The sequence below is a fragment of the Plectropomus leopardus genome, chromosome 16 (genome assembly GCF_026936395.1).
Source record: "Plectropomus leopardus strain MGB_pleo_1.0 chromosome 16, ASM2693639v1, whole genome shotgun sequence".
NCBI classification, from domain to species: domain Eukaryota; kingdom Metazoa; phylum Chordata; class Actinopteri; order Perciformes; family Serranidae; genus Plectropomus; species Plectropomus leopardus.
The window spans coordinates 26,710,766-26,737,262 of NC_142191.1; the positions used below are offsets into that span (position 1 = coordinate 26,710,766).

Consider the following 26,497-nt stretch of genomic DNA (forward strand, 5'->3'; position numbering starts at 1 on the left):
AGAATCACAGGAAAACAGCGATCTATTAGGAGGTTTTAGGCGTTCTCTTATCTTATACAGGGTCATGGGGGTGCCTTTCTTTTCCAGGTGAAATAGAGTGGTGTGGAGGACTTGTTCTATGGCGTCTTCTGAAGATCAGCTGGGAGGGAAGGCAAACTGTGGTGGGTCCAGTGTGCTTGTCAGGAGCAGATGTAATCCTTAACCAGTTGTTCAAAGAAATTCACAAGGTGAGTGCCATAGAACAGTAGTGATGGAGGCAGGATGGTTTTGGAGGACAGAAAAATGATAGTGGACTGCTTAAAGCACGCGGGATACTGATATTATATTGAATATTATTGAAAACACCAACGGTTGGTCAGCACATAGTTTGAAATGGACGGACGGTGGATTATTTGACATGTTATTGATAAAAAGATAAAATAAATCCAATAAGCATGATCACAATTATCTTTAATAAAAATAATTAAACAATTTGTTGCAGACCTAGTTGATTTATGCCACTTTCATTCTTAACAGTATCTGTCAAGCATTAACTAAAAGCCCTGTGACTGTAATCTGAACGCTAACGATGCTGCTATTGACAAGGACACCCTTTATAAGGCACGGATAAAGTGGAAGTTACTCCTCATATTAATATTCTCTTGCTGAGCATAAAACTTTGACAGGCTCACATATTAACTCACACTGTTTACAAGGAAAAGAAACAAGCTCCTAGTGTTGCATCAGAGTCACTTTGCAGTGAAGCTACAAGTAATTTAAACCTGCGAGACAGACTCAGTCTGGCAGGGATTTCCTAATTCATTAGAACTCTAAATTGAGTGACTAACTGAGCTTTCAGTAGGTCCCTGCTTTACATTCATATTGTCTCAGAAAAGTGTGGAGGAGCTGCAGGATCGTGATGTGCACAAGACTAGAAAATTAAGTTCTACAGGATCAGGTTTAGCAATTATTGCCAATCAAACAGAAACTTATGAAAGTATGAAAAATATCAACGCCACATTCAGACACTCATTTATTTTATCAGCACACTGCGGTATGACTGGAATAATAATAGTACATTTGGTATTAATATCATGATCAGATGAAACCTTACATCTCTCAAAAGTTCAGCTCATTTTGCCAGTGTGACTACACATTTGTGAAATAAAATTATGGGTTTTGCTTTGATTTTCATGTATTAATACGGCAACGCACTGGTGTGTAACAAGCTTAACAGCTTCAGGTGGCTGCTAATTTTCCTACTTTTGTTTCCTCTCATTTTTTATGCATGCCTGAACTAACAGGCACATAAAGTAGAACAGAAAAAGTATGATCCAAACTATGTGAAATATTGTGCCAGCAATCTGGATGAGGGGTGGAGGTGTGATCGAGCTATCAATTTTGATTCTCCTCCAAGGGCCCGTTCACAGTAGCACCAGGGGGGATACTGATGCATTTCCAAGCATGATAAGGTACATAATTACTCCAGCATGTTCTGGTTCAACCATCAGTTAGATTTGCCTAGAAAAACTCCCAAGGGAGATGACCAGTAGACCACCAGGGTCCAGCATCAATCCATTTTACCCTCACTCCTGAAAAAGACCCAGAGATAATTAAACTCACAACATCTCACTCCTAACACCAACAGAGCAATCAACTATTCTTGCAAAGAAGCAAGGGCTTTGAGGTGTTGCTGACTCTCTTCATGTTGGGCTGCAACTTGCTCCAGTACATGCTGGTCTGGTCTAATGAAACCAATAGAACCACATGATCTGCAAAGAGCAGAGGTGCACCTCTACGGTTCCCAAAGCTCAGATCCAAGATTCAGAATCCACCCTGGTCTTGGAAAACTAGGCCAGATTTTTACCCTTGGAGAGTTACTGGAGAGGTTGTTTTGTGGACTTTGTTTCCAATAATGGATGTTGCTATTGTTGCATCACCCACTGGTTTGTAGACTCCTGAACTGAAGCCTCAATTTTGGTATTACAGCTGTCGCCATCTTGGTTTTTTGGAGCCAGAAGGGACCATTTTTTTGGGCAAGAGGTTGACACTGTGGAGGAGCAAAGGGTGGATCTGACTGAGAAGCCGAGGAAACTATCAGCAGATAGCCTATCACTCAAAGCAGCCCCACCCTTAAAAATGTTTAACTTTAAACCCTAATTAAATGTAGACTGGTGAGTTATATAAAAATTCACCCAAGGCACAGTTAGCTAAAGTGATCCAAATTATTTTTGTACCAGGTTGTAAACATGTTTATTTCTGCTGTAAAGTAAGGCATTTTAACATGGGGGTCTATGAGGTCTGACAGCCTCAGCTAGCCATTAGAGGAACTGCTGTTTTTGCCACTTCTGCGTTGGCTTCATTCAGGAGATTTAGCCCTAGAGGTGGTCACTGGGTTGCTACTGGCAATTTAGTTGTTCTACAACCAGAGTGAGAGCTTTGTCTGTATTCCCTGAATGCAATCGATTCATGTGAGAATTATAAAGCCGAAATGTGATTTAAAAAGGCTCTGAAAATAAGCCAACAAGCACAGCTTGATGCAAATTTGTTAAACGTTGTAGTGATTCTTTAACACCCTCTGCAGACACTTCATAACACAACAAGAGAAAGGCCTAATGATTGGGTCAATAACTTCAATGAGACCGCTTAAAAGACATTTTACAGCAATAAAAGTCCCTCTTGCATCCTCTAAAGCTCTCTGACAGTTTGACACATGATCTTTCAAAATGTCAGAAAGACTACTTGAACTACACTTAAATTCTGCTCTCCCACCTTCTCTCTTTATGAGCCGTGTGTGGTCAGATGACTGTGGCTGAGGCCAGATGACTATATTTAGAGGGATTTAGACATTCAAAAACAAGAATAGCTCATTGACATCAGCCCCCCCCCGTATAATGTGGGGTTGGTGATGACAGTTCTGAGCAGATAATTAGTAATTTGTTATGCTGCATTGGAAATAGAGAGGAGGGAACTTAATTACAGAAGGCTGTAACGTTTGATTACTGTGCCAATGCACTAGTAGGGCGATATAAGCTGCTTACTGTGGTTTATACCTATTAGTACACACCTAATCAACAGGATATTTAAGATATTATTTTAAAGAATAATGTTTTCACATTGCAGCCAACACACTCTGAGTCAGGAGAAAAATCCAAAAAACACTGTAGTTTATTTTGAGTCAATCCCACATACACCGTCCACCAAATGTAAATTAATCCTGCGCTGAAAATAGTCCCCATCAAATTCACTATTTCCTGCCCTTTGTTTGACAGAAAACTGCAGTGATGAGCTGTTCTGAGACATTTTTAAACATCTAACTTTGAATTGGAGTTTTCGGAGAGTCTTAAAAGTAGCCAAACAAAGTTCCCCCAATTTCTACAGTGTAATCACACGTTATACGTCCCAACTGTCACCAGAAATCTGAAACTTTGCTTGGCTGATGTAAGAATGTATATATGTATTTTAAAAAACAACTCTGTCAGCACCACTAAATCAATTCCTGCACAAATACTACAAAATTAATCTGTTTATTCTTTACATTATATTTAAGGCATTGAGCCAGTTCTCTGTCTGAGAATTATAAAGCAGCTTGTGTTCAGTGTAAAGCACATTTTGACATATATTGATTGACACACTGCTTGCTGTGATGGTCGAGATTCTGATGATCTTATTCTCTTTTCTAAAATCAGCGAACTCCAGCTTACTCAACAAGTCACTAAACTCTCAGCTGTAGTACAAGGTGCTACCCTCTGTGGCTGCCCTTCCCGTCAGGTGAAAAGTCATCAATACAGAAAGACGAAAGATATAATGAAAGTTCACTCATGGTGATTGCATAAAGGCATGAATCTGAGGAGAAAACAGCTTTTATCGCTGCTAGAGTTTAGCTTACCATCTGTTCAGTATTTCACAGAGCTGCGTTGCAAGAGGGAAGTAATGAAAATTTCACTCTCGTGTGAAGTCTGACAGAAGTTAGATCAAACCAACCAGTAACACAAGAAAATGAGTCCTCACCGATCACTCTGCTCCCATGCCCTATTAAGGAATTCTCACAGGCGTGGACATGCAAAGCAAAGGCCAATATTACCCTAGATATATTGAAACTGAACTGCTTTTTTTGTTGTTGTTTTTTTTTTCAAAATCGTATCATTTCCTTCTGGGTTAAGATATTGACAGATTTGTGCTGTTGAAAATAATTTTGCATCAGGAAAAAAAAAAAAAAAACGAGCTCCCTGAGAGCATCTGAAAGCTTAATTAGAGTCACTGTTACATAGAGAGCAAATTAATAACAATGTAAAGGCATCACATAAGAAAATCATCGTATTAATATTTTCCTCTTACTGAATATTAACAATAAAGCATTCAGAAAAATATACTGTAGAGGGTGAATTACAAAATAATCCTACAATAATAAGAAACACAAAAAAAGTGTAAAACGGCAATAAGAAGAAAATGTGCAGTTAATATTAATGAGATTTTACTGATAAAACATTCATATTCAAATATATTTTTACTTTTGCAAATGTATATCTGGTACAGTGTTTTCATTTTAATATTTTAAGAATTATTATGCCAAGGAATCAAATATGGTTGCAACAGTATGAGATTTCAATGGCACGATAATTGCCTCAGAAGCTATCGTAGTTTCACAGTATCACAGTATTGCAATGATATTGCACAATTAGTTTTATCAGTTACAACGACCCTTAAATTACTTTAAAAATAATGTTGTTTTTTTCAGTTGAACAAACATTTTGTTTTATTGAAACTTCAAACAATTTTTAGTAGAAATGTCTGATGAGGAAGAAAGGAAATGTGCACCTGCAGGTGACAATCTCCATCCATTTGCATTTTTTTAATCTCCAATAACGTGTATAAGCGAGGGTACATGGTATGATAACCGTCAGTTTTTACATCATGGTATACCATGAAACCCTTTTATCAAGTTGACAGTTATTACCAGTTAATGAAAAGGATGGATGTAGTTTCAACCATGTAAAATGTTGTCTTGTACAGTACTTACTTCAAGCAAGTGGGAAGAAAGTAAAAGTCAAGAGTACATCCAACTACTTTTTCAGATAATTTTTCAGAGATTCAGATTCAAATTTCATGTTAAATGACAAAAATGCTGAGCACTCTCTGGTTCCAGCCTCTTAAATGTAAGGATTTGGTGTCTTTGTCTGTTTTAAATAGTTCTAAATTAAATAATTTTGAGTTTTGGACTGTTGCTTGGACCAAAAGGAAAAAACTGAAGATGTCATTTTGGATTCTGGGAAATTGTGAGGGTTTTTGTTCACATGCCTAACTTCTTAAACACTAGCTAACAGATCAATAAAATAAGATTCCTCCACTTATTCCATAAATCTCAAACAGTGAAGCTCAGGTTTGTCCATCAGTATAAACATTTAGTTAAGGTGCACAGTGGAATCAAGACTATAATGGAAATAGTCTGCTGTTTTTTCACTTTTTTTTTTTTTTTTGCTTGCTGGTGTGTGTTGAAAATGTCCAGACTGGTGATGAGGTCATTAGGTGGGGAAGCTTAACAACAAACATGAACCTCTGCGGTATTCAAAGCACCATTTCTCAGCTGGCTGCAATGCTGACTGTGCGCATCCATAACTGCTTGTGTTCTTGATAAATGAATGTCATTAATGAGTAGCGGAGAGCACCTGGTAGTGACGGTCACAATTAGCCTCTGGAAAGCCCGAGGAGGCAGAAAGCAGGAAGCCCTGGAGGACAGACGCTGGCTGTCAAATTAGTCTGAATTAAAGATAAAATCATCCATTTATTGCTGTGTCTAACCAGGCAGGATGGATTCACACTTGTAAATATGAGTCAGAGCCACAAAGCTTCCTATTTCAACACTAAGATTTAACAAGAAAGAAAAAAATCCTCAGTAAAGTTTTGACTTCACAATTAGTGTTAATGTTTTGTCAGTGTGATATTAAGATGACAAAAACACAAGCATGCGTGTGGCTGTCCTCTATCTTCATGAGGTCACATTATTACTAACAAGAGGAACTGTTAATGTGTGCAGTTTCACTGATTTTCCGCATAAATCCTGACGCCACCCTGATACCGCTCAGTATTATTGCAGCAGTGTACTAAAAAAAGCTCTCATTTTGTATATTGAGATTGATAGATGCTCTCTCTTCCCCCTCTGTGTATTTCCGCTGATATGCTGAGAAGTAATGTGTCAACTGAACGTGGCCGAAATGTAAATAATGCTGTCATCTCCCAGTGATGCAAAAACCTGCAAAATTAAGATGAATGAGCAGAAGTCGTCCTCAATTTACAGCCAAACCAGATTAGATTCATCACCCTGACTGCGTGCTCATGGAGCAACTGAGCCAATGAGATGGGGCAAGGACTGTTTGTACTTGCATGATATGTCAGCAGGTTATTTGGGGTTCTGGAGCACTAACAGAAGGGTAAGTGGAACATGTTTTCTAACTAGAAGAACATTAACAAGTCTGTAGTGGTTTGGTTTAAATATAAAGAACTATTAGGTCCTCACAAAAAAGGAAAAAAAAAAAACATTTGAAGTTTTCCAGCTCAGAACCATTATTTCTAACACAACAGGAATGACAGCTAAAATGGCTAAATTAAAACAACAGAGGCTTCCATACTCATATTTTCTAATTTTCAATGGCACTTACTAAGCACTGAAGTCAGAATGTGTCAAGTGCTATATCTAAGATTGAGATATGATAGCATTTCAATGAATTAAAATCCTTTGGAATCACATCTTTCAACATTTTTGGAACTTCAATTATAAAAAAAAATACAACTCACAGATGTTGGCTGGAAAGGCAAAAACACTTCTGAGCAGCAGCCAAACTAATATTCACAGTCTGTAGCTAAAACCTGAGCAGAAGATGATAAGATTAATGATTAAATGTGTCTGACACAATAAAACATATTTTCAATGTTATTGCTAATGCAGAATCAAATATTTCCTGCTGCTTCACATTAAAAACCTTCCCACAAGCAACCCAGCGGGAGCCCTCTATGGTGAAGGAGCAACAGGAAATGCAGTTGTTGCTGAGTGAGCGAGAGAGTTAGTTAAAAGGCTGTTCTTCAGGAACAATAACAACATATGGATGTATTTGGAAAAACTACTATTATCATGTAGTGGTTGTCGGCCTCCACAAACCACCCAAGTTGTAGACTCATATGTAACCATGACAGTTGATAAAGCTTCAAATATGGATGTTGATAAAAAAAAAAGCTACAGATTCTAAAACATGGATGCTTCACTCACATCCTTCCCTCAGCAGGACAGAAGACCAATACAAACAGCACAGTTTCAAGATTAGTGTCACCAGTTCAGTATCTTACCAAATGTCTGCCCCTCTGTTCCTGAGATACAACTCTGAGTAATGGTCAGAGGAGTGTTTCTGCGGAACATTATGATGTCACAGTGAAGCTGACATTTTCGTTAAATCCAAATGAAAGTTTGTGCTGAATCTGTAGAAATTCTCCAAGGTGTTTCTGACTTCACGAGAATGGGACGGACGTTGGACATACAGACGGACGGATGGATGGAAAGCCTTCAGCCTGGGCTATTACTGGCATGGAGGCATGAAAACGCAGCAGTTAACTGTTAGAGGACCCTAATAAGCTTATACTGAGATTGCTGCAAACCAGCACACCAAAAGAAAAACAACTTCTTTTACCTCACAATCCTCAGTGGATAAACAGCAGTACTATCACAGCATCGCTGAGTTAGAAATGGCAGGCAGTGCCGGACCTAGAACATCTGGCGCCTTAGCCCCCCAAAATTATTACTGCAATTCTAATTATTATTATCTTTTATATTTACAGTATTTATTACAAACAAGTACAAGAGATAATGACAAATCACCACAAGCAAAACAACTTACTTAAGAAACAATAATGATATACAAAAAAACTGTTGCAAATATCTTCTTTTTATCGTACTGCCCCAGATGGCTTTGGCCGTTTCACTTCTCTGACGCTCCCCACGTTCACTCGGTTACATCATACCCATCAATGCTCTCGCATGTTCTGACTGTGGTGATCAATCACCAATGAGCACATTATGGTGGCCTGCATTGCCAGGACCAGATGTGTTTCCAGACCAACCATTAGCATAAGATCTTTAGATCATTTTAACCTTATGTTTGGTTTTCATGAAAGTTGTGTATAGGATTCTCAGGGATGGAAATTAGCACCAGCCATCAGCCAAATGCTGGTAAAATATGCAAGCGGCTGCTAGATTTGCTTCATCTACCAGTAAAAATCGCCTTCTATTGAATGGCTGGTAGATTGTTAGACTCAACTAGCCATGATGGCAGGTTGAAATAAAGTGTATTTCCAACCCCATCCTCCCCTGTTTGCATGTTCTGTGCCCATCCTACTTACAGCCAAAGTCTAATGTGTGAATTCTCATGAAAAGTATTACTTTAACCCGTAAAAAAAAAAAAAAAACATTCAGCTTTCTATGCCACTAACTATATTATACCATCTGGCTTTTGTCCAATCAGAGGGTCATTTTTGAGGTCGTTCACAACCGGCATCCTCTCATTTCCACAAGCCTTTGCCAGACCAGTTATGAATATCTTTTTGAGAGTCTAATTTGGTGTGCTAACTGCTCTGCAGCAATAAAATAATTATCTGCCGTTACAGTTGATTTCTGAAACAGCTGTCAAATAAGGCCAATGATCTGGAACATCAGACACTAAGCATCTGGGAGAGCATCAAAGTTCAATTAGTTCTCATATCAATCAAGGTCAAAAAGGCCTCAATAGTCATCGCCATCAGCCCAAATGGCTCAAAAATCTCCAAGTCCTTAATGATAAAACAGAAAGTCTTGATATTCCCTTGTCAACTCCCTTTAAACCTCTTTTGAATTCAGAATACGCAGACATGGAGAGGTGGAATCTTCTTCTCTTGCTCAAAGCATTGTGACAAATGTTTCTTTAAATCAATTCTCCCACAAGTTCAAGAGAACACAATTCTCTTTCCACCGTTTTCATCTCAATATATCATGTCGATGTCAAGGCAGTTCGGTTTTTGTCGTCTCACTTTTAGACTCTTCTGTCATCCATAAAAATACACAGAGGATGAAGTGAATGCTGTTAAACATATTTTTGGTATTTGAAAAAACTGCACATGATCACACTACACATTTTTAAACAGACTACGTTAGCTCTAACAACACAGGGCGACTGTCAGGACCAGCCATCAAAAATTCTTTAACAGCAACGACTGAACATATGGAAAATATATTTTCATATCAATCAAGGTCATGCAGATTTAAGGGCTCATAAATCATCTGCTCCTGATGGAAGAGTGTGGATATGCCTTACTGAGGCATTATTTACACAATCTGCTAGGATTTTTCTCTGCAGGATTTGCACACTAAGCCACTTCGCACTCTGGTTGATTTATGTTCTCTTACCTTATTTCAAGCTTTCCATGCTTTTCATAATGGCCACAATAATTCATGGGTGAGCGCTCCAATCTGAAGCTGGAATCTCATCTAATCTACTCAAAAACTACTACCTTCAAGATAAGTATACACATAGTATGGCAATTTGTATGGTAAGCTTTGTTTTTAATTGTTAATTGCAATTTTTTTTTATGTTTAGGCTTGTGTTGGATTTTGTCTGTCAAAAAATACTGGTACGAGAGCAGTCTTTTTTTTTTTTTTTTTTTAGAACCAGGATAGATAAATTCAATTGTTCTTCCTCTCCATCACTGTAAGTCTGTTCCTTGTCTTTCAGACATAACCGTTATTTACATCAATGCCCTGCTGCCTTTTCTTGTGCACACTTTGTCATATGTTGATTCAGCTTAGGAAGATATTGGGAGTGCTTGCTTTTATGCAGTGGATCTCCCTGCGGAGGAATTGTTGTCACATAAAAGTGAGAGATTCATAAATCGAGATCTGGATCTAAGTACTATTAACTGTGCAGCCCCTATGGCACAGAGGAAGAAGATATAGCGGGCTTTAGATGCACAAACAAAACTTGTTGGTCTGGTCTTTTCATGGGATTTTATGGTAGGTAAAGTATAGAATATGACCAAACATAAAGATGCCTGTAAGGACTTATTTTGTTAATAAATTAAATATAATTAATGATGGGGCGGGTAGTTTATTTTTTGCTGTCAACATTAGATTTCTGCACCTCATCTTGGCTGTTTTCAGGCTTTAGAAAATCAACCCCCTGACAGGAGACCAACCACAGGTCATTTCAGAGAAGAGGCTTCGGGGTCCCTCCCTAGACAATGAGATCATGGCATAGAAGCCACCAAATCTGTCAACCCTAGTCTGGATGATTTATTGTTTGGGCAAAAGTCTGTGAAAACACAACTTGTATGCTGCTAAATTACCTTGTTGCTTGACTAACCTTTGTGCTACTGTTGTCCTGTTGCTCATATCTGCCTTTGCTTATGCCTGTTTCTGCAGACCTGAAATGAAATATAATTTAAGATGTTCTGTGCTGTTGGTTTATGCTTTGTTAAACTGTAATTTATTTTACTTTTATTGTAGCCCATGTGTATAGCATATGTCTGTCTTTGTTTTCACTATAATTTATACTCTTTTTATCCTGATTATTGTTCTTAAGCTCATTTCTTTATTTTAGGCTGCCAAACTTATACCTGCCCAGGCACTACAGATGAAAACTAGCCTCCTAGCTTATTCTTGCTTATATTCAATCATATTAATATGCACCGTCCCCAAGAAATAAATACAATAAATGAATAAATTCACTGTTCTGCAAATGCAGATGCGCATTCACGTCCCTTCAGTGAAAGGCTGATTCAAAAGCGGAGATTCCTGCAGAAAAAGCTGCTATTCCACCACTGAAAACAACTGCCTACACTGCGAAGTATCCCAAAAAAAAAAGAAGACAGACTCATCAGAAAGAGTCTAAAAAAAGATTCTGGCAATAAACGCAATAGAACACATCAATACTGGCAAAGCATTTCAGAGAAGGAAGGAAAGTGTTTCTAATATCCCTTTTCCACCCAAACTAGCGTGTGTACGCAGGTTTTTAAAACACGGGTAAACCCTTTAAGTAAAGACAATCAAGTTCTGCCAACCGGGGCCAAAAGCTCACTGGTGCAGCTTCACATTTATGTGGCTAACGTTAGCTTGAGCCTTGAATCACAGTGTGTAGTGTCCTCACACGGACCCCCAGTCAGCGACTGCAGTAACTCGAATCAAGCCAGCACAAACACCGGCTCCAGGGCACCAGACAGCCCAGACTGACCACCCAATCAGCAAACTTTCTGTTGCTGTCTTTACACAGGTTAATCCCAGTGCTGCTGCTGGCGTCCAGCCCGCTGTGAGTGCTAGGGTGTTGGCGATAGCTGAATTTGAGCTGCTACAGTTAACGGAGGGTTAGTTATTGGAGCTGCTGCTCACGCTCCTCAGAGGCTGAGAGTAAGGCAGAGGGTCCATGGGGTGGCCAACTAGCTCATTCTTGTCTCATTTGTGGTAAAGGGAGACAGAGAACAGCACAAGGACTGGTTGAGTGAAATGCAGTACACGTAACTGTACATGAAAGACTCAATAAATCAATAATAGACGCAGTTACTGTGTGAAGCGTGTGCATATGCTTGTGGTCATCTGGTGGGAGGGGTTTAGGACAGAGAGAGAGAGAGCTGCTGGAGGACGGCGTATGTTTTACATCCTGTCGGGATTAATTGCTTTTTCCAGATTTCTGCTACCCCAGCTGTAATGTAATAGTAGGCAGATTTTTATAACCTACATGATCCAAATGTAAATCTCTACTGATGAAACAGCTTATCCACATATGCTAAGACTCGCAGTTGGGTTCTCTGCTGATGACGCAACTTGCCATTTTCTGCAGCTGTCAGTCCCACCGAGGCACATTAACCACCAGCGCACGTATGAGCAGTCCATTTTGATTTTTTTTAAAGCGCAGCCTATCCCCGCTGTTCTCACAACAGGATATGAAAGATGAGGAGATCACAGACAGAGTCGGGCAGAAACCCAAAGCAGACACAATAGCAGTGATGGCTATCTGCGCAGCCGGGGCCCGTGAGCCTCTGGTAATTCGTGACGTCGCAGGAAACTTATTTAGCTGCGCTCATGCCCGAGCCATTATTGCAGACACCAAATAAGCAGCGGGGAGGAGAACATCACTGCAGATGGAGGTACTCGCTCTCTTGAGGAGAGGGTAAGAACCAGAACAGGGAATGATGAAAGGCTAACGGAGCATTAGGAAACAGATGCAGGCAGAGAATGCATTAGCAGTGGACTGCTGTAGTTTCTACTTCAATAACCCATACTTGTACAAGCTGGGGCCTAATATCCACTGGAGATGGGAGGAAATGTCCACCTCACTTTTTTTAAATCCTTTTTTTCATCACCCTGCGTCTTGTTTAAACTACTTGCCTATTTCTCTTAATATTGCCATCTGACAGTCCAGCTGCCAAAACACAGAGAGAAAAGAGGAGTTAATAAAAATGTCGATAAACTAATTTCATTCAGCTGTAATTACTGCTGTGAGCTCACAGCAATAAGCTGAATGAGCAGCAGCGAATTACTTCTGTACATCCGGTTTGCCCTTTAGGCTACATAGAGGTAGACTGCCAGTACTACAGTACTTTAGGTATTTCACCACTGGAAAGTTTTTTTTCTTACAACTGGGCTGTCTGTTATGCAGAAAGACACAAATATTCTTGAAACTGGTGCTATATGACCAGAGAAAACTAAAAAGGACTGTGGCATTCACTTTTGCTGAAGAGAGAAGAAGTTGTAGAAATCCTGCAACTACAAGAATGCATTGCACCAAACAGAACAATAAGCGCTCCTGCTGGTGGATGACTATTTGACACAATGACGTACGGCTGATGATAAACAATCTCGACTAGCAGTTAAACAGTTCCTATAGTCAGTAGAGCAGAACGGTGTGCACTGCAGGATTACATTGGACGTCACGGAAAGGCTGGCAAACAGGTAAACAAGAGACAGCAGAGTGGACAGAAAACTTTATGGTGGTTACTTTTCTTAATATATCTATTCAGTTTATTCAGTCTCTTTTTCAAACTCGGTGCAGACTAACTTGAATCGATGTTTGAGTGCTGCTTGGACAGACTCGGATGGTATTTTGTGTCAGCACATCACTGCATCTCACCAGTTAAGGGGCTAAAATTAGTGCGTCACCCGGGTGTTGTGTTTCCTTCTACTGATTCGAGCCGGAGGCGATGAACACCTACTGCAGTCATTTGACCCTGGTGTGAACACTTTTCCATTATTTTAAAAAGCCAGATGTTAGGGGGTGTGAGTGTTTTTTGTGCAGTGGAAAAGGGGCTTAAATGTGATGTGTGAAGTAGAGTTAGTGTATTAATTTGCATTTGTAATTTTTTTATTGGAAAATATTATGAAATATTAATGGACGACCAGCAACCTATTTTATCATTATGAGTGAGATGCCAGATTGATAAAAATGCAGGAGATAGCTCTTCAAAGAAAAAAAACAAAAAGAGTCATCAAAAATAAAAAATAAAAATAAAAAAGTTTCTTTTTTACTCTTGGCTTTATGTGTCCCCACACTTCTGAGACTAAAGGTACACTTGTAAAAACTGAGCTTGCTCTTTTCATGCCTCAATTTAAACTGAACTTAATACATGGTTTATTGTAGTTGGTAAATAAAAAAAAAATCCACATGCTTTGACCTATAAACCATATCAAAGCCAAAGTGTATATAATGCAGTACTATATAAAATGTCCTGTGCCATACTATGGGAAATTAAAATTTTAAACATAAAAGGGGAGCCAAGCACTGTTCACAAATTTCCAAGTACAACACACAATGGAACCCACTACTTATTTTTTAAAAAAGCATAAATCATGTATTTAGTTTAAATTACACAACACCCAAAAGTATCCAGATGCTACTTAAAACAGTAGAAAAGTTAACAGTTTAAAACTATAATAAACAGAAAACTGTGCGACCGGAACGGCATGTTAGCATTAATTTGGTGTAGATGTTGTACTTTTTTGTTTGTCTTTACTTTTGATGGTAAATAGTTTTATATTGTGAAAAATTGAGGTGTTATAAATCTGAGCTTCAGCCAGCCTCTTTTTCATTCTGTCAAGCGCCTTTCATGTTGTGTTATCGCATTGTAATGTTTTGTTTCTATTATTTCTGTTTTCCTACTCTTTACTGTATCACATACAATACAAATTGGTGTACAATTATCAGCCCTATCCCCTGGAAAATTTACTAAATTACATTCATAATTACCTTGTGGTGACATTATTATTATTGCCAGGACTATTTTCATAAACATTCCTTCAAGGTGATGAAACACTACATTTATGTATCATGCTGAATTTGCAGGGTTGTTGGAGTCAAATTAGTTGTAGAATAACGTAATTTCTATGAGACAAGACTGCAGGACTGTGTTGTAATGAATTAGGATTTAAAACTGTTTCATCACATCGTTCTGTAGAGTTTTAACACTTTTCCACAACCGTTAACAAGCTGTAGATGATCCCAATTAGTTTTGTCACACCTGCGTAGTATTTTAAGACCTTCACTGAACCTTTGCGGGAAATACAAAAGCAGACATCCCTTATTGGCTCAACACCAGAGCTTCTAACATCCATGGTGAAGTAAAATGTAGGCATCCCTTAAATAAAGGCCTTCGCAGGCACTCTTTTATGATCCATTATGGACAAGGATTATCATTAGTACATCATTGGTACATAACTAGAACCATTAGTCTTTTTGTGGCTTGCAGTGATAGCTTTAGTATCCACATTTTTAAAAAGGCAATTCCATGTCAAACAAATCACTACAACATTTACTGGATAAAACTTCGTTTTAAAATGGTTCTGCTGACATTCCAAAGACATATGTTTTTACTCAATTACAGATGCATTAAAAGCTGGAATTAATAAGTAAACAGCTGCTGGAAAATATTATTTTTCCCATTCAGTTGTACAGTTATGCATTTCATAGCACTTAGCTGAATGAACAAATTCAAACAAAACGAACCAAACGTTAAACATTTCCTACATTTTTTGGCAGCTACTGCACACTAAATTCAACTAAGTTGGTAAAAAGAATAAAATCCTCATAAAACACGTATTATTTCAAGTAGTTATTTGCTGACTGCCTGTTCATCAATTATTTTTTGAAAGTAAACAAGAAAAGAAGCCTTTATGTCAAATTCTCAGTTTTAGTATGTTTTATTTTTCCCAGCCCGGATTTTCTGGGCTTCATGTGAAATATAAGTGGATAATAAGTCTGATGTGTGCCGTCATTGGAGAGCAGTCACTGACTACTGCGTTTAATTGCTCAGTACCTGAACTACTGCTGTACAGAATAATCCGAGACCAAGACCTGTTGTTTCAAACCGTTTGGGTCACATGGGAGAGTGGAAAGCCAACTTCTGAATACACCTGCTGCTTCCTGCTCTTATCGGTCCGGGGAGGTGAGGAAACCTCCTATCCTCCACATGCCGAAGCTAAACAAGGGGAACTCATCGGACAATAGAAAGACACGCTGTTCCAAGTGACTGAGGAAGCCTGTCTGCTTTAACACCACCTCCACCGTGCAAGGTACCTCTGATTTCTGCAGGAGCTCCTCCAAGATCCAAAACAGGTAACACGAGTTCTGATGTTCGTCTACAGGAAATATGTCGAGCCCTAAGCTCTCCTGCCCCTAAAAAAAAGAACATCAACATTAGGGCTGCATCATTGATAAGTCAAAAGACTGTGATTGACGTGGGTCATTTTTGAGCAATAACAAAGGGTGGCCTAAATTTTATTAGAGATGTAAGTTTCAGTTCATTTTGCCTTCGATAGGCTGATACCCATGAACCGGTAACCAATTCATTAACATTCATTGTGACTAGACTAGCTACCAGACCCAAGTGGTACACAGTGCAGTAAACTGAGTAGACAAAAAATAACCTGTAGACTTACATATGTAACTGGTCAAAAATATTAACTGCAGTTAACTGATTAACGATTGACCAATTGCTACCTGATTAATGCTTAACCACTGACATTCCTAATTGAGATCCAAGTCAGGTAAAGGTTGAAAAAACGGTCTGTAGAATCAATGTGCATTTAGATGAAGATGTAAATTGTTGCGTCTGAATACTTAGTATCTTAATATATAGCATATGGTATATATACTGTATATATAACATAAAGCAGGATTAATCCAAATCAGACATCTAGTATGGACAGTGTAAAAAACGCAGCAGATGGCTCGGACCTGTAGCCATCCCTTGTCAGCTCTTCAGTTGGAGGTCATTCACAATGCAATCAAACACACATTTAATGTTAATTTGTAAAACTAAAGTAGTTTTCATTTATCATGTCTCTTTCTGCTCTTTTTTCCAAAAGTAAAAGCATCTTGTTGGAGCAACTCAAAAAAGGCATCAAGTTCTCTGTTGAAACTGGACTAAATATTGCTGGCAGGTGTTGTACATTATCACCTTTATTCTAATGGCATGTGAAGACTATATCTTTAACATGCATTATAACCAGTTCTATAGGATGTCCTGGGCACATTTCTTGACAAAAGAAAGTTGAAATCCTTATGATTTGGTGATTTGTCTCTGAGCTGATTCAGGAGCGCCCCGAGCAAACCAAAAGGTCTCCTTTGTCAACTTGACAGCCTCCTCCATATCTGGTATTGACTAACAGAACCTTAGCTTGCAGTACTTGCAAACTTAGGGCCACATCTCGAAGCATCAGCTTCCACAGCATCAGCTTTGAACACTTTAACACTGAATATGTCAGAGGTTCTTACCAAATTCTAAAGGTCCACTACCCCAAATACCATCTATACATGTGGAACATACTGCGGCCAAGATGGAGACGTTAAATGCATCTTTAAACTGCATGCCGAGCTGTTTCTGATCAGTGTAATCCGAGGAAGCAACAGCCGTTAGAAACCAGCAGAAAATGTAAATCACAACAAAAATCATCCAGCACTGGAGTAATTCTTCAGGGATGAAGGATTATACACACTGTTGCAACATGCTGCAAATACTTGCTCAAGCTATTTAGCAACATATGACATGATGTTTGTAGAGCACACACTGAGTTTACAGCATGCACTACACAAACCACTCCAAACCAAATGTTAATTATTCAAATAAAGAGAAGCTACTCCTTTTATTCCAGGCTGCAGTGTGCATGTGTGTATGCGAACTTCATTTTTTTGCATGTGAAAGTTTCTGTTTGTGCACCTCTCTCTCTGTGTGTGTGTGTGTGTTTGTGTGTGTGTGTTTGTGTGTGTGTGTGTTTGTATGAGATATGTCACAGAGAAAAACAACCGCCAGATGGCTGTCAGGTATTCCTCCAGGCCTAAGCTCTCAGAGAGCTGACAGAATGTGACAACAACACCACTGAACCCCTTAAAACACACACATGCACACACACACACCACTTAGACCCCATCAGCATTGGGGCACTTAGCACTTTGCTCTAGAGAGCTACAACTCCATATTCTCTTTATCTCACTGTTCCCTTTTTAAATGTTGCCCTCTTGAAAATCTTTCTGCAGCTTCACCACCAGTTTAAGGCAGAATTCTTCTCACGATCAATTACTAAAAAGTGTCATTAACAACATTTTACTGGCTCTATTTACAAATATAAGAAGTGTGTGTATGTATGTGTTGCTGTGTTACTTGACGCACCTGGATTAGCTTCTCCAGAAACCTCAATGAACCACAGAGGTGCATTTCAAACATTGGGGAGCTTTGACACATAAAAACAACTTAAATGCTGATGTGGAGCTGGCTTAAGATTTGGTAGACGTTAGTCACGGTGCTGTTTGGTGATGCAAAATAGCCACCATCAGCCACCCACTATCATTAAATATTTTTATTATTCAAGTGGAAACAGACAACGTCCCCCATTAGCATTTCCAAGTGGTGTTATTGTTGGCACCGCTGTTGCAAAATCAACCGGATGGCTTTGTGTTTTCCTCAGAAAGACCACACAGGACAAAAGCGTGACTTATTCCTTTTCTTTGAGTTTATCATGGAAACATGAAAGCAGAATAAAACAGTGCCAGGCTGCCAGTCTGACTGGATCACCAGACAGGCTTCAGTGTCGTAAGTGAATTACTACCCTGTCGCAACAGAATAGTATAGTCAAAGCAAAGCTTACAGGGAACAAATCTACTTAAATGCCGATGGTGTCAATACTGTATCGTCATTACTTTGTGCAATCAATTTTTACTTCATAATAATATGTTAAAACAAACCCAAATTACCGCCTCACAGTTGCATGTATGACCACCAAAATCAAATAATTTAATTACTGATCGATGTGGATGTTTCTGCTAAATTTGAAGAAATTCCCTAAAGGTGTATTCTTGTGCTATCGCGTTCATGAGAATGAGACAGACACAAGGTCACGGTGACCTTGACCTTTGACAACAAAATATAATCACCTCATCCTTGACTCATTTGTTCCAAATTTGACTAAAAAATCCCTTTACGGCATTTTCATTTTCTCATGTTCATGAGAATGAGACCGACAAGGGACAGACAGACAACGCGAAAACATGCCGTCAGCCGGGGCTGTTGCCAGCGCAGAGGTATAAATATCTTATTCTATTGCATCTATTCTTCTGCTGACGGTTTATTATTGGACTGAATGAGAGTAATGTGAAATGGTTAATCAAGGTGATGAACCCACGGAGAAATCTGCGATTTGACTTGGCTCTATGGTGCTTTTTAATATTTGTTTTGGTTGTACACCCACCAGCTTCACTGTTGTGCTTCAGTCTCAGCGCTGTAATAAAGCCACTGTACACGACCTGCTCAACAGCAAACAGCCCACAGACACAGACACAGACACAAGTTGATAACCATAGTGAAGCGTTTAGAAGCTACGGAGACATATATTTTCCTCAGGAGTTGGAGGAAACCAAAAACAGTGCTTAAAGACAGAGTATGTTTGACTTACACTCATCAGGTGGACCACCAAATCATCATGTTGTTACACTCATTTTATCTCATCAGGTGTTTGTTACGTCACACAGGAAGAGAATACATTGATGAATCTTTCCTTGCATCTTAAACTGAGTAACATTGGACAAATACACTCGATATTAATGGCGATATCTCTGTACAGTCGGCAGCACTCATTAGCTGCCAAACACAAGATCAGATCTGTGCTTTGTGCTTTCATTTTTTCAATATCTGTAGAGTGATTCACAGGTTCTGTCTTTAATTAATACGACCTCATACATTTAAGACATACTTACTGTATATACAGTAATAAAAAGATAAGATATAGATGATTCATCAACTTTTACTGCTATGCTTTCAAACATTACTAATATAAATATATCTTCAGCAGCACTGAAAGACATCAGGCTCCAATCATGTTAGATTTGTGTTTGAATTTTGAATTCAGAGGCTGTAGTGTTTGAACTGTATGTACGCATATTTGGTGAAATGTTGCCATTGAGAAATGGTGCCAGGCAGCTTGACACAAAGGCCTCAGATATTCACACTGTCTGCTGCAGCAACTGTCAACACGATAGAAAGGACATATTTCATCTGAATGAGCGAGAGAGACTGCAGCGTACGTGGTTCGGTGAATCATTGTTAAAGGAATATTACATCCACAGACTGACCATGTGTATACTCATACCTCTTATTTGTTGAATTTGTGAAGAAAACTTTTTCTCGCATGCCTCTACAATGAACCAAGAATCAAAAAAGTAAGAAATTTATGATGAATTGAAGTAAAACAGGTCGATTTTATCAACAGCAAAACTATATTTAAAAAATGTGTTGGCAAACTCTCACACAACTCATGCAGTATAATCCAGGTCTCATTTATTCAGTTTTATGCATAGTGCTTACTTAAATGCATGCATCTTTGCTAAAACCTTACAATTTGGATTCTTTACTCATCATCAAGTATGCAAGAAAAACAAAGTTTTCGGGAGAGTAATTGATATACAATGATCATTTTGTGGGTGAAGTCTTTCTGTAAAAAGATGATTATCTGAACATTGTCTACGAACGGTCTGGATGTTCGGACGTGGGGTCTCTTCTTATACTTGGTACATTTAAATGATTTCTTGTTAACCTGCAAAAACTCCACCGTTATTGCTGGATGATCCATTTAATACCTACAAACTGAAAATACATGAAATGAAATGAAGCTGCAAGTTTGGGAATTAAAGGATTTACTATGTTGAGAATGTCATGATTTATTTTAAACATGGTTTTGGTTTAATTGACTAAGCAGTGCATATCCTATTTGAAGGCTTTGCTATTAATTAATATGCAGATTTTAAACCAGAAAATCAACAGAAGCTTTGCACACACTGAAAGGGTTTCAGTTTCCAGGTCTCATAAGAAATTAGAGGCAGTTTAAAATATTTTCAGCTGTCTGGTTCTTGCTGAAGGCAATCACCTCACTGCTGCTAATGATAATATTCATGATCGCTTAATCAATCGTTACTTCGATTAATGGACAATAACAAACGCTGATCAAACTTTCCCACAGCCCAAGAAGCTGACTTTAAATGTCTTATTTGGTTTGATCGGCAGACCAGAACCCCCAAATTATTCAGTTTACAATAATATAAAGAAGAGGAAATCAGAAAATGAATGGCAGTTGTGTCTGATAAATTACTAAACAGTTTAATAAATATCAAAATTGTTACTTTTCTATAGTTTAAAAGGACACAAAGGAATCTGATCAATTGATTATTTAAATAGGTAAACCTTCAGTGATCAACATGACAGCAGCACAATGAAATCCAAACAGGACAAGCAGATTTGTCTTTTTCACTTTAATTTAAAATTTTTCGCTATTTCTGATAACTGTTTGGCATTTATTAAAAGCTTAAATCTGTAAAGAATAGCCATTAGGGTAATGGGTTTTGAGACAAATACGATATTTCTTTACATTATCATTTACAAAAACACTGAAGCTGAGACAATAAATGTTTTCCTCTAAAATTTGAGGACTTGCTGTTTTTCGCTTTTTATATTATTCTTATTTTTTATCTTTTGGTTTTGGACCATTGATCAGACAAAACAAATGATTTGGGGTGTGACTTTGGGGCTCTGGAACATTTCTTTTTAATTCGTTTCTGATATTTTATAAATGGTTAAAGCTGTGGGAGGCAGACATTTGGAAAAGGCAAAAAAAAAAGCCTTCCCAACAGATGATCATGGGCATATGCACCATGCTTTTCATACAGTAACCTAATGTTTCACATATTTTGATTTATTTAATGTTATTTCACTGTGGAGTTGCGAGCAATGCATAGTCTCAGCCCCTCCTTGCTCTGCTCTCTGCTCCCTCTGTGTTTATCAGACCACCCATGAGCCTAATTAGCTAGTTAGCCCCCCCCTCCCCATAGGGCCTCCACCTCGCTACTCACCGCTGTAGATTGATCACCCAGGAGGAGAGCAGGCAGCAGCACAGGAGACGGACCTTCGGGTTGGCAGCTGTAGCAGCTGAAACCCAGTGCCTGGTGTCACAGGGGGCGCATGGCCAGCGGCAGCGCCAGGGCTAAAACGTGTAACTGCAGCAACAGAACGTTTGCTGATACAGCAGAAAGTCAGGACTGTTCAGATTTAAGTTTGCTGCAGGCTGACCGCAGATAGGGGGTCTGTCTCTGGAGCTGCTGCCTGATCTCCTTCAGGTTATATGAAGTTGTAATGGCAGGGAGTAGCAGAGGACACACTGTGATTCCAGGCTCTAACGTTGACTAACGTGAGCTATACAAACATGAACTTGAGGCTGCAGCGCTGAGTTTTTTAGCGCCTTTTTACAGTGGGCTTAACTATTAGCCACATTTTCTCTCCATCTCAGTAAACAAATATGGACCCTCTGCAGGATTCTCTGCCAATGGATCAGGCTCTTCACCAACTGAAGGGACGTGCATGCCAAAGCATGCATATCTGCATTTGTAGTACAGCCAATAGCAATGTCCTCTCTCTGAAATGACCTATGATTGGCCATCTTTCTATCCTCAGTCCTGACAATTTTGCCAAAGTGAAGGAAGCCTCAAGCAGCAATGTACAGTTACATTGTGTTTCTTAGCCTGGACAACCAGGACATCCAAAATTTTAAAAGTTTATCAAAACTTGGGCAACAATGTGTGACTGCCATTTTTTAAAACATGCAGAAGAAGTTTGCTAATTCAAAGAGGAACATAATTTAGAACCACTGAGCTAGACAAACACAGTTATTCAAATCAGAACAAGAGGGCGTCTTAAAAAAGCACAGAGCACTCGACCAGGGTACATAACTGCCAAAAAGCTTCAAAATACAGTCTGACCACAGGGAATAAGGTTGTCCTACACCTTTTACTAGAGTCTATGAAATGAAGAGCTCATTCTATCCTCAAACTGCTTGCTGCTTCTGCACATCAATCTGTTCTGGTCGGACACACTCAGACACAACAAAACACTCAACTCATCAGCCCGTATATGTTATATTTGTTTTGTTTACACAATCTGGTGCAATGATGCAGAAACCTGCAGAAACTGCCACCATTATTTACTTTTGTTCGTGATACATCCGGCAGCCAATCATCACTCCTGAACAATGTTATACTATCAATTTCATTTCACAACAATTTGTTACAGCATTCAGCAAGTAGAGGCTGTTTTGGTCAGTTAGGTTGATAAGAGTGAGCCTGGGATATTCTTACCTTCATTTCCAACCCGTCGACGCTCATATGCCCAGAGAATTTATGAAGCCTTGAAGCGGGACTCAATGGTCAGCAAAAATCGATAACTGGATTGAAAATCTAGAGGCAGCTGTGATGGAACTTCTGTGAAGAATATACACAAACAGCAGTCATCAACCGGAGGGGGGGGCTGAAATGGCTGCTTGGGATTAAACAACACAGTGGATCTGCTGGCCTCCTCATAAGCAACCTGTTATAGAAATCCTTTTCACACCACATGAAGTCTTACTGTCTGACTTTAAGCACCAGGCCAAGTACAGACATCAGCTACAATTGATTCAATACCTCTCTGACATAGTGTCAGCAATACTAGTACCAGTACAATACCTGAGTATCTTTTTTTATAGACTTTGAGGAACATGTTTTCTACAATTCTGCTTTTAAATGTAAACATCCTCAGGCATCAAATGTATTTCAACACAAAAGGCTGCACAAGAACTTCGCCTCCGTTCTCTAGCAAACAGCACATAATAGGGACTATAGTAACTACTTGACCTTTGACCACCGAAATCTAATCCAAGTGGACGTTTGTGCCAAATTCTAAGAAATTCTCTTAGGGTGTTCTTAAGATATCGTGTTCACAAGAATAAGATGAATGCAAGGTCACATTGACCTTGTCTTTTGCACAAGGACAACCAAAGTATAATCCATTCAATGTTGAGTCCAAGTGGGCATTTGTGCCAAATTTTAAGAAATCCCCTCTAGGGGGGTCCACAAGGACGGAGTATAGCATAAAAACATCATGCCTCTAGCCGAAGCTATCGCTGGCACAGAAGCATAAAAAGTTTTCCTCCATTAATTGTTGCTCAGATGTTTCTAACTCTGTGAGCTTTGAGTTTTAAAATGTATGTTTGGTGTAGTGTAAAACTCAATAAAGAACTCTGCAGTGCTAATGCTTCCCTAATGGCTACCAGTGTTTATATTCCTCTAGTAGTGGCACCCAAAGAACAACAGAGCTGAGCCAGAGGAATAGAAGGCAATCTATTAAACAGACAGAAAGATATGGAGATAAGAACATTATACGAAGTGATGGAAGGCCCATCTGCATGTATCCTAACCAGGGTCCTTTTTTTATTTAAGTGAGGGGGTGAAAACAGCAGGACAGACTGATTGAGCTGTCTGTTGGCTCGTTAGTGCTCCTCAGGGACCCGGCGGGCCGCAAGCTGACAGTGACAGGATTCGCTGCAGCCTTTTAATAATCCTGATAAACTACCACCTCTCTCTACGCCAGCTACGGCACAGCTTTTCACTTCCAGGCCAACCTGCAAAGTCAGAACGAACCTCATGCTCAACATCTCTTCCCCCGGTGAGTAACGTCAACTGAAGGTTGGACGTGAGGGTTCAAGTGAGGTTGAGGTCGAGAGGGAGGTTATTTCTTAATCGACTTTCTGGGTGAGCATGAAGACTGAGTTCTGGCTTTGAAGCTTGGCAACAGGATGCTGTGGAGTCTTTGAATATCTGCAGGAGGCTGCAACTTTAACACAGAGGATTGTGCACTACAACTGTGCCCTCAGAATGTGATAATTAGCAACCCTGTGAATCAGTTCATCATAAGAGAACACAATTATCTGTGTTTGCAAGCTGCAATATGATGGCAGCTGCAGTTCTGAGGATTTAATTACTATGTTAGAATGTGTTTTTTGTAATTTGTCAAATATTACCTTGATCATGAGAGTTATAAAATACATCATATGTTTCAACCCTAACAAACACTTCATCTAAAGTACTTTGCAGTAAAATGAGACCTTTGTCAGTGCTGTTTATCTTCTGAACGTGTAAATAACTAACAATTTTCTAAAGGAGACAAAGACATACTTTATCCATCCCCGAAGGAAAATTCAATTTTCTCACTCTATTGTTATTTCACATACAATAGAGTACACATACACACACTGGCCTGAAACACACAGAAACAAGATCAATAAACATGCATTAAGGGAGAGATGTCAGAGCAAGGGCATTGCCCTTGCACATGCGCCCAGAGCAGCTGCAGGTTTGGTACCTTGCTCAAAGGCCAAGTCCACACGCACTGAGCTACTGCGGTCTCGAAATTTTATCGAACAAATTTTACTTAAAATTGGTGTTTCCGTGAGTTTGTTGGCCAAAAAGCTGTTTGATTTTACTGAGGAGGAGCTGGTTTAATCCACACCTGGGTAGTTTTTGTTTTCATTGTAAATGGTTCATGTTTCTATAAAATGAATGTTTGTCTTTATCTTTAGCCACCTCAGCAGCCTAGTTCTATGGATGTTGGTCAAGACCAGGGAAATATGTGGCTCCGTGGCTTTGGCAAAATACTGCATGCAACGGTTTCGTTTCACCATTTTAACATTTATTATTGCTGTTGTGTTCTCAAAAATGTTTAAATGTTGAGTCTCCTTTCCTTAGCTAGGCTTGCTATGAAGTCAAAATCCATAAAGCAAAAGTCTTGGAGGAAAATAGAGAATTTAGTTGTGCATGGACAGATTTGTTTGCTGCCAACACTGTCAAGTTTCAGTGTCAAAAAATCTTAAAAAGTGCTCTGCAGAGTAGCTACCTTGTGCTTTAAGATATTAATGAATGTTCAGGTAGACCTATAAGTAATGCTGTTAGTTAAATTTGACCCTAATGGGCTGTATCAACTTCATTATGAGACTCAAATGTGTTTCACGGCTCCGGACAGCATTTTCTCTTTTAGTTTTTTCAGGCGGCAAAAAATAGATAGTTGATAGTAAAGGTTGCTGACCCCTGGTCAAGACAGAAAAAGCTCAACAAATGTTGGCTGGACTGCCATGAAATGTTGTACAGACAGTGCACAGTTCAGGATGAACCCTGCTGACTTTAGTGACCCAGAGCTTTTCTCTATTGCAGGTACGATGTTCATCTTTTTGTTTTTTAAGTGAAATATCTCAACTACTATTGGATGGATGACCATGAAATGTAGTTAAGATGCTCATGTTCCCTTCAGGAGGAATTATAATAACTTTGGTGATGGGCTGATAGGGTCACATGGGTCATTGTGAGATACTTCTCTCTCTCTTAATTACTGTGGTTCTAAATTGGAAATGAAAAATGATGCATCAGTATCGAGACCATACTGAACTAAAAGCAGCTAATGATTTCATATTTTGTGGTTCCTTGTAGAGATTTAAAAAAAAAAACTGTCAAAAGAACCAACCTACGTATCTATACCTGCAAAGGTACCCTGTTAATTACCATTGGAGGGATTTGGAAATGTGAAAGGCCTTTGCACTAAGGTGAATGAGGACCTCGACTGTGGTGAGGAGACAATTCCTGGATCTGTATGCAGCAAGGGAGCCTGAAGCACCATGACCCAGATAAGATCAGCTGCCTTGAGATTATAAAGCTGCACCCTGAATGGGATTTAATGGTCCATTTGATTAGACCTGGAGCTCGTTACTGTTCTGACTGGGTCACAGGCAAGCCGGCAGCCTGTAACTGACTGAGGTAAACGTCAGACTGAGGGGTGGGATTGAGGGTTTTTCATGAGGAAGAAAATACAAGAATGAAGACAGATTAGAAGATGGATAAGAGGGACTCGCTTCATGGAAAGGTTTTTAACTCCAAATCTAAAACAGAACTGCAGCTAACGCTCATTTTAATTTGATTATTCTGACGATAATAGTCTCAATCTGTCAAACAATGTAGTGGCTTCACATTGCTTGTTTTGTCCTATCAAAAATCCAAAATCACCAAATATTGTATTTACTATAATGCCAGACATACAATCTATAAAATAATTATTCCACGGTACTGAAAGTACTGAAGCTATGAAAAAAAAAGATCTACAGTCAGATTTTCAACCCAAGGCT

At 39.1% G+C, this 26,497-nt stretch overlaps 1 protein-coding gene across 2 annotated transcripts in view; it reads right to left on the reverse strand.

Annotated features, from left to right (window-relative positions):
- The window catches only part of mei4 (meiosis-specific, MEI4 homolog (S. cerevisiae)), a 112,380-nt gene that overhangs the window by 26,477 nt on the left and 59,406 nt on the right, over positions 1-26,497 (reverse strand). For both annotated transcript variants that reach the window (XM_042503858.2, XM_088089700.1), the window contains exon 5: positions 15,555-15,653. In XM_042503858.2, coding sequence (XP_042359792.2) covers positions 15,555-15,653 — 99 coding nt within the window. The remainder of the gene's footprint in view (positions 1-15,554; positions 15,654-26,497) is intronic.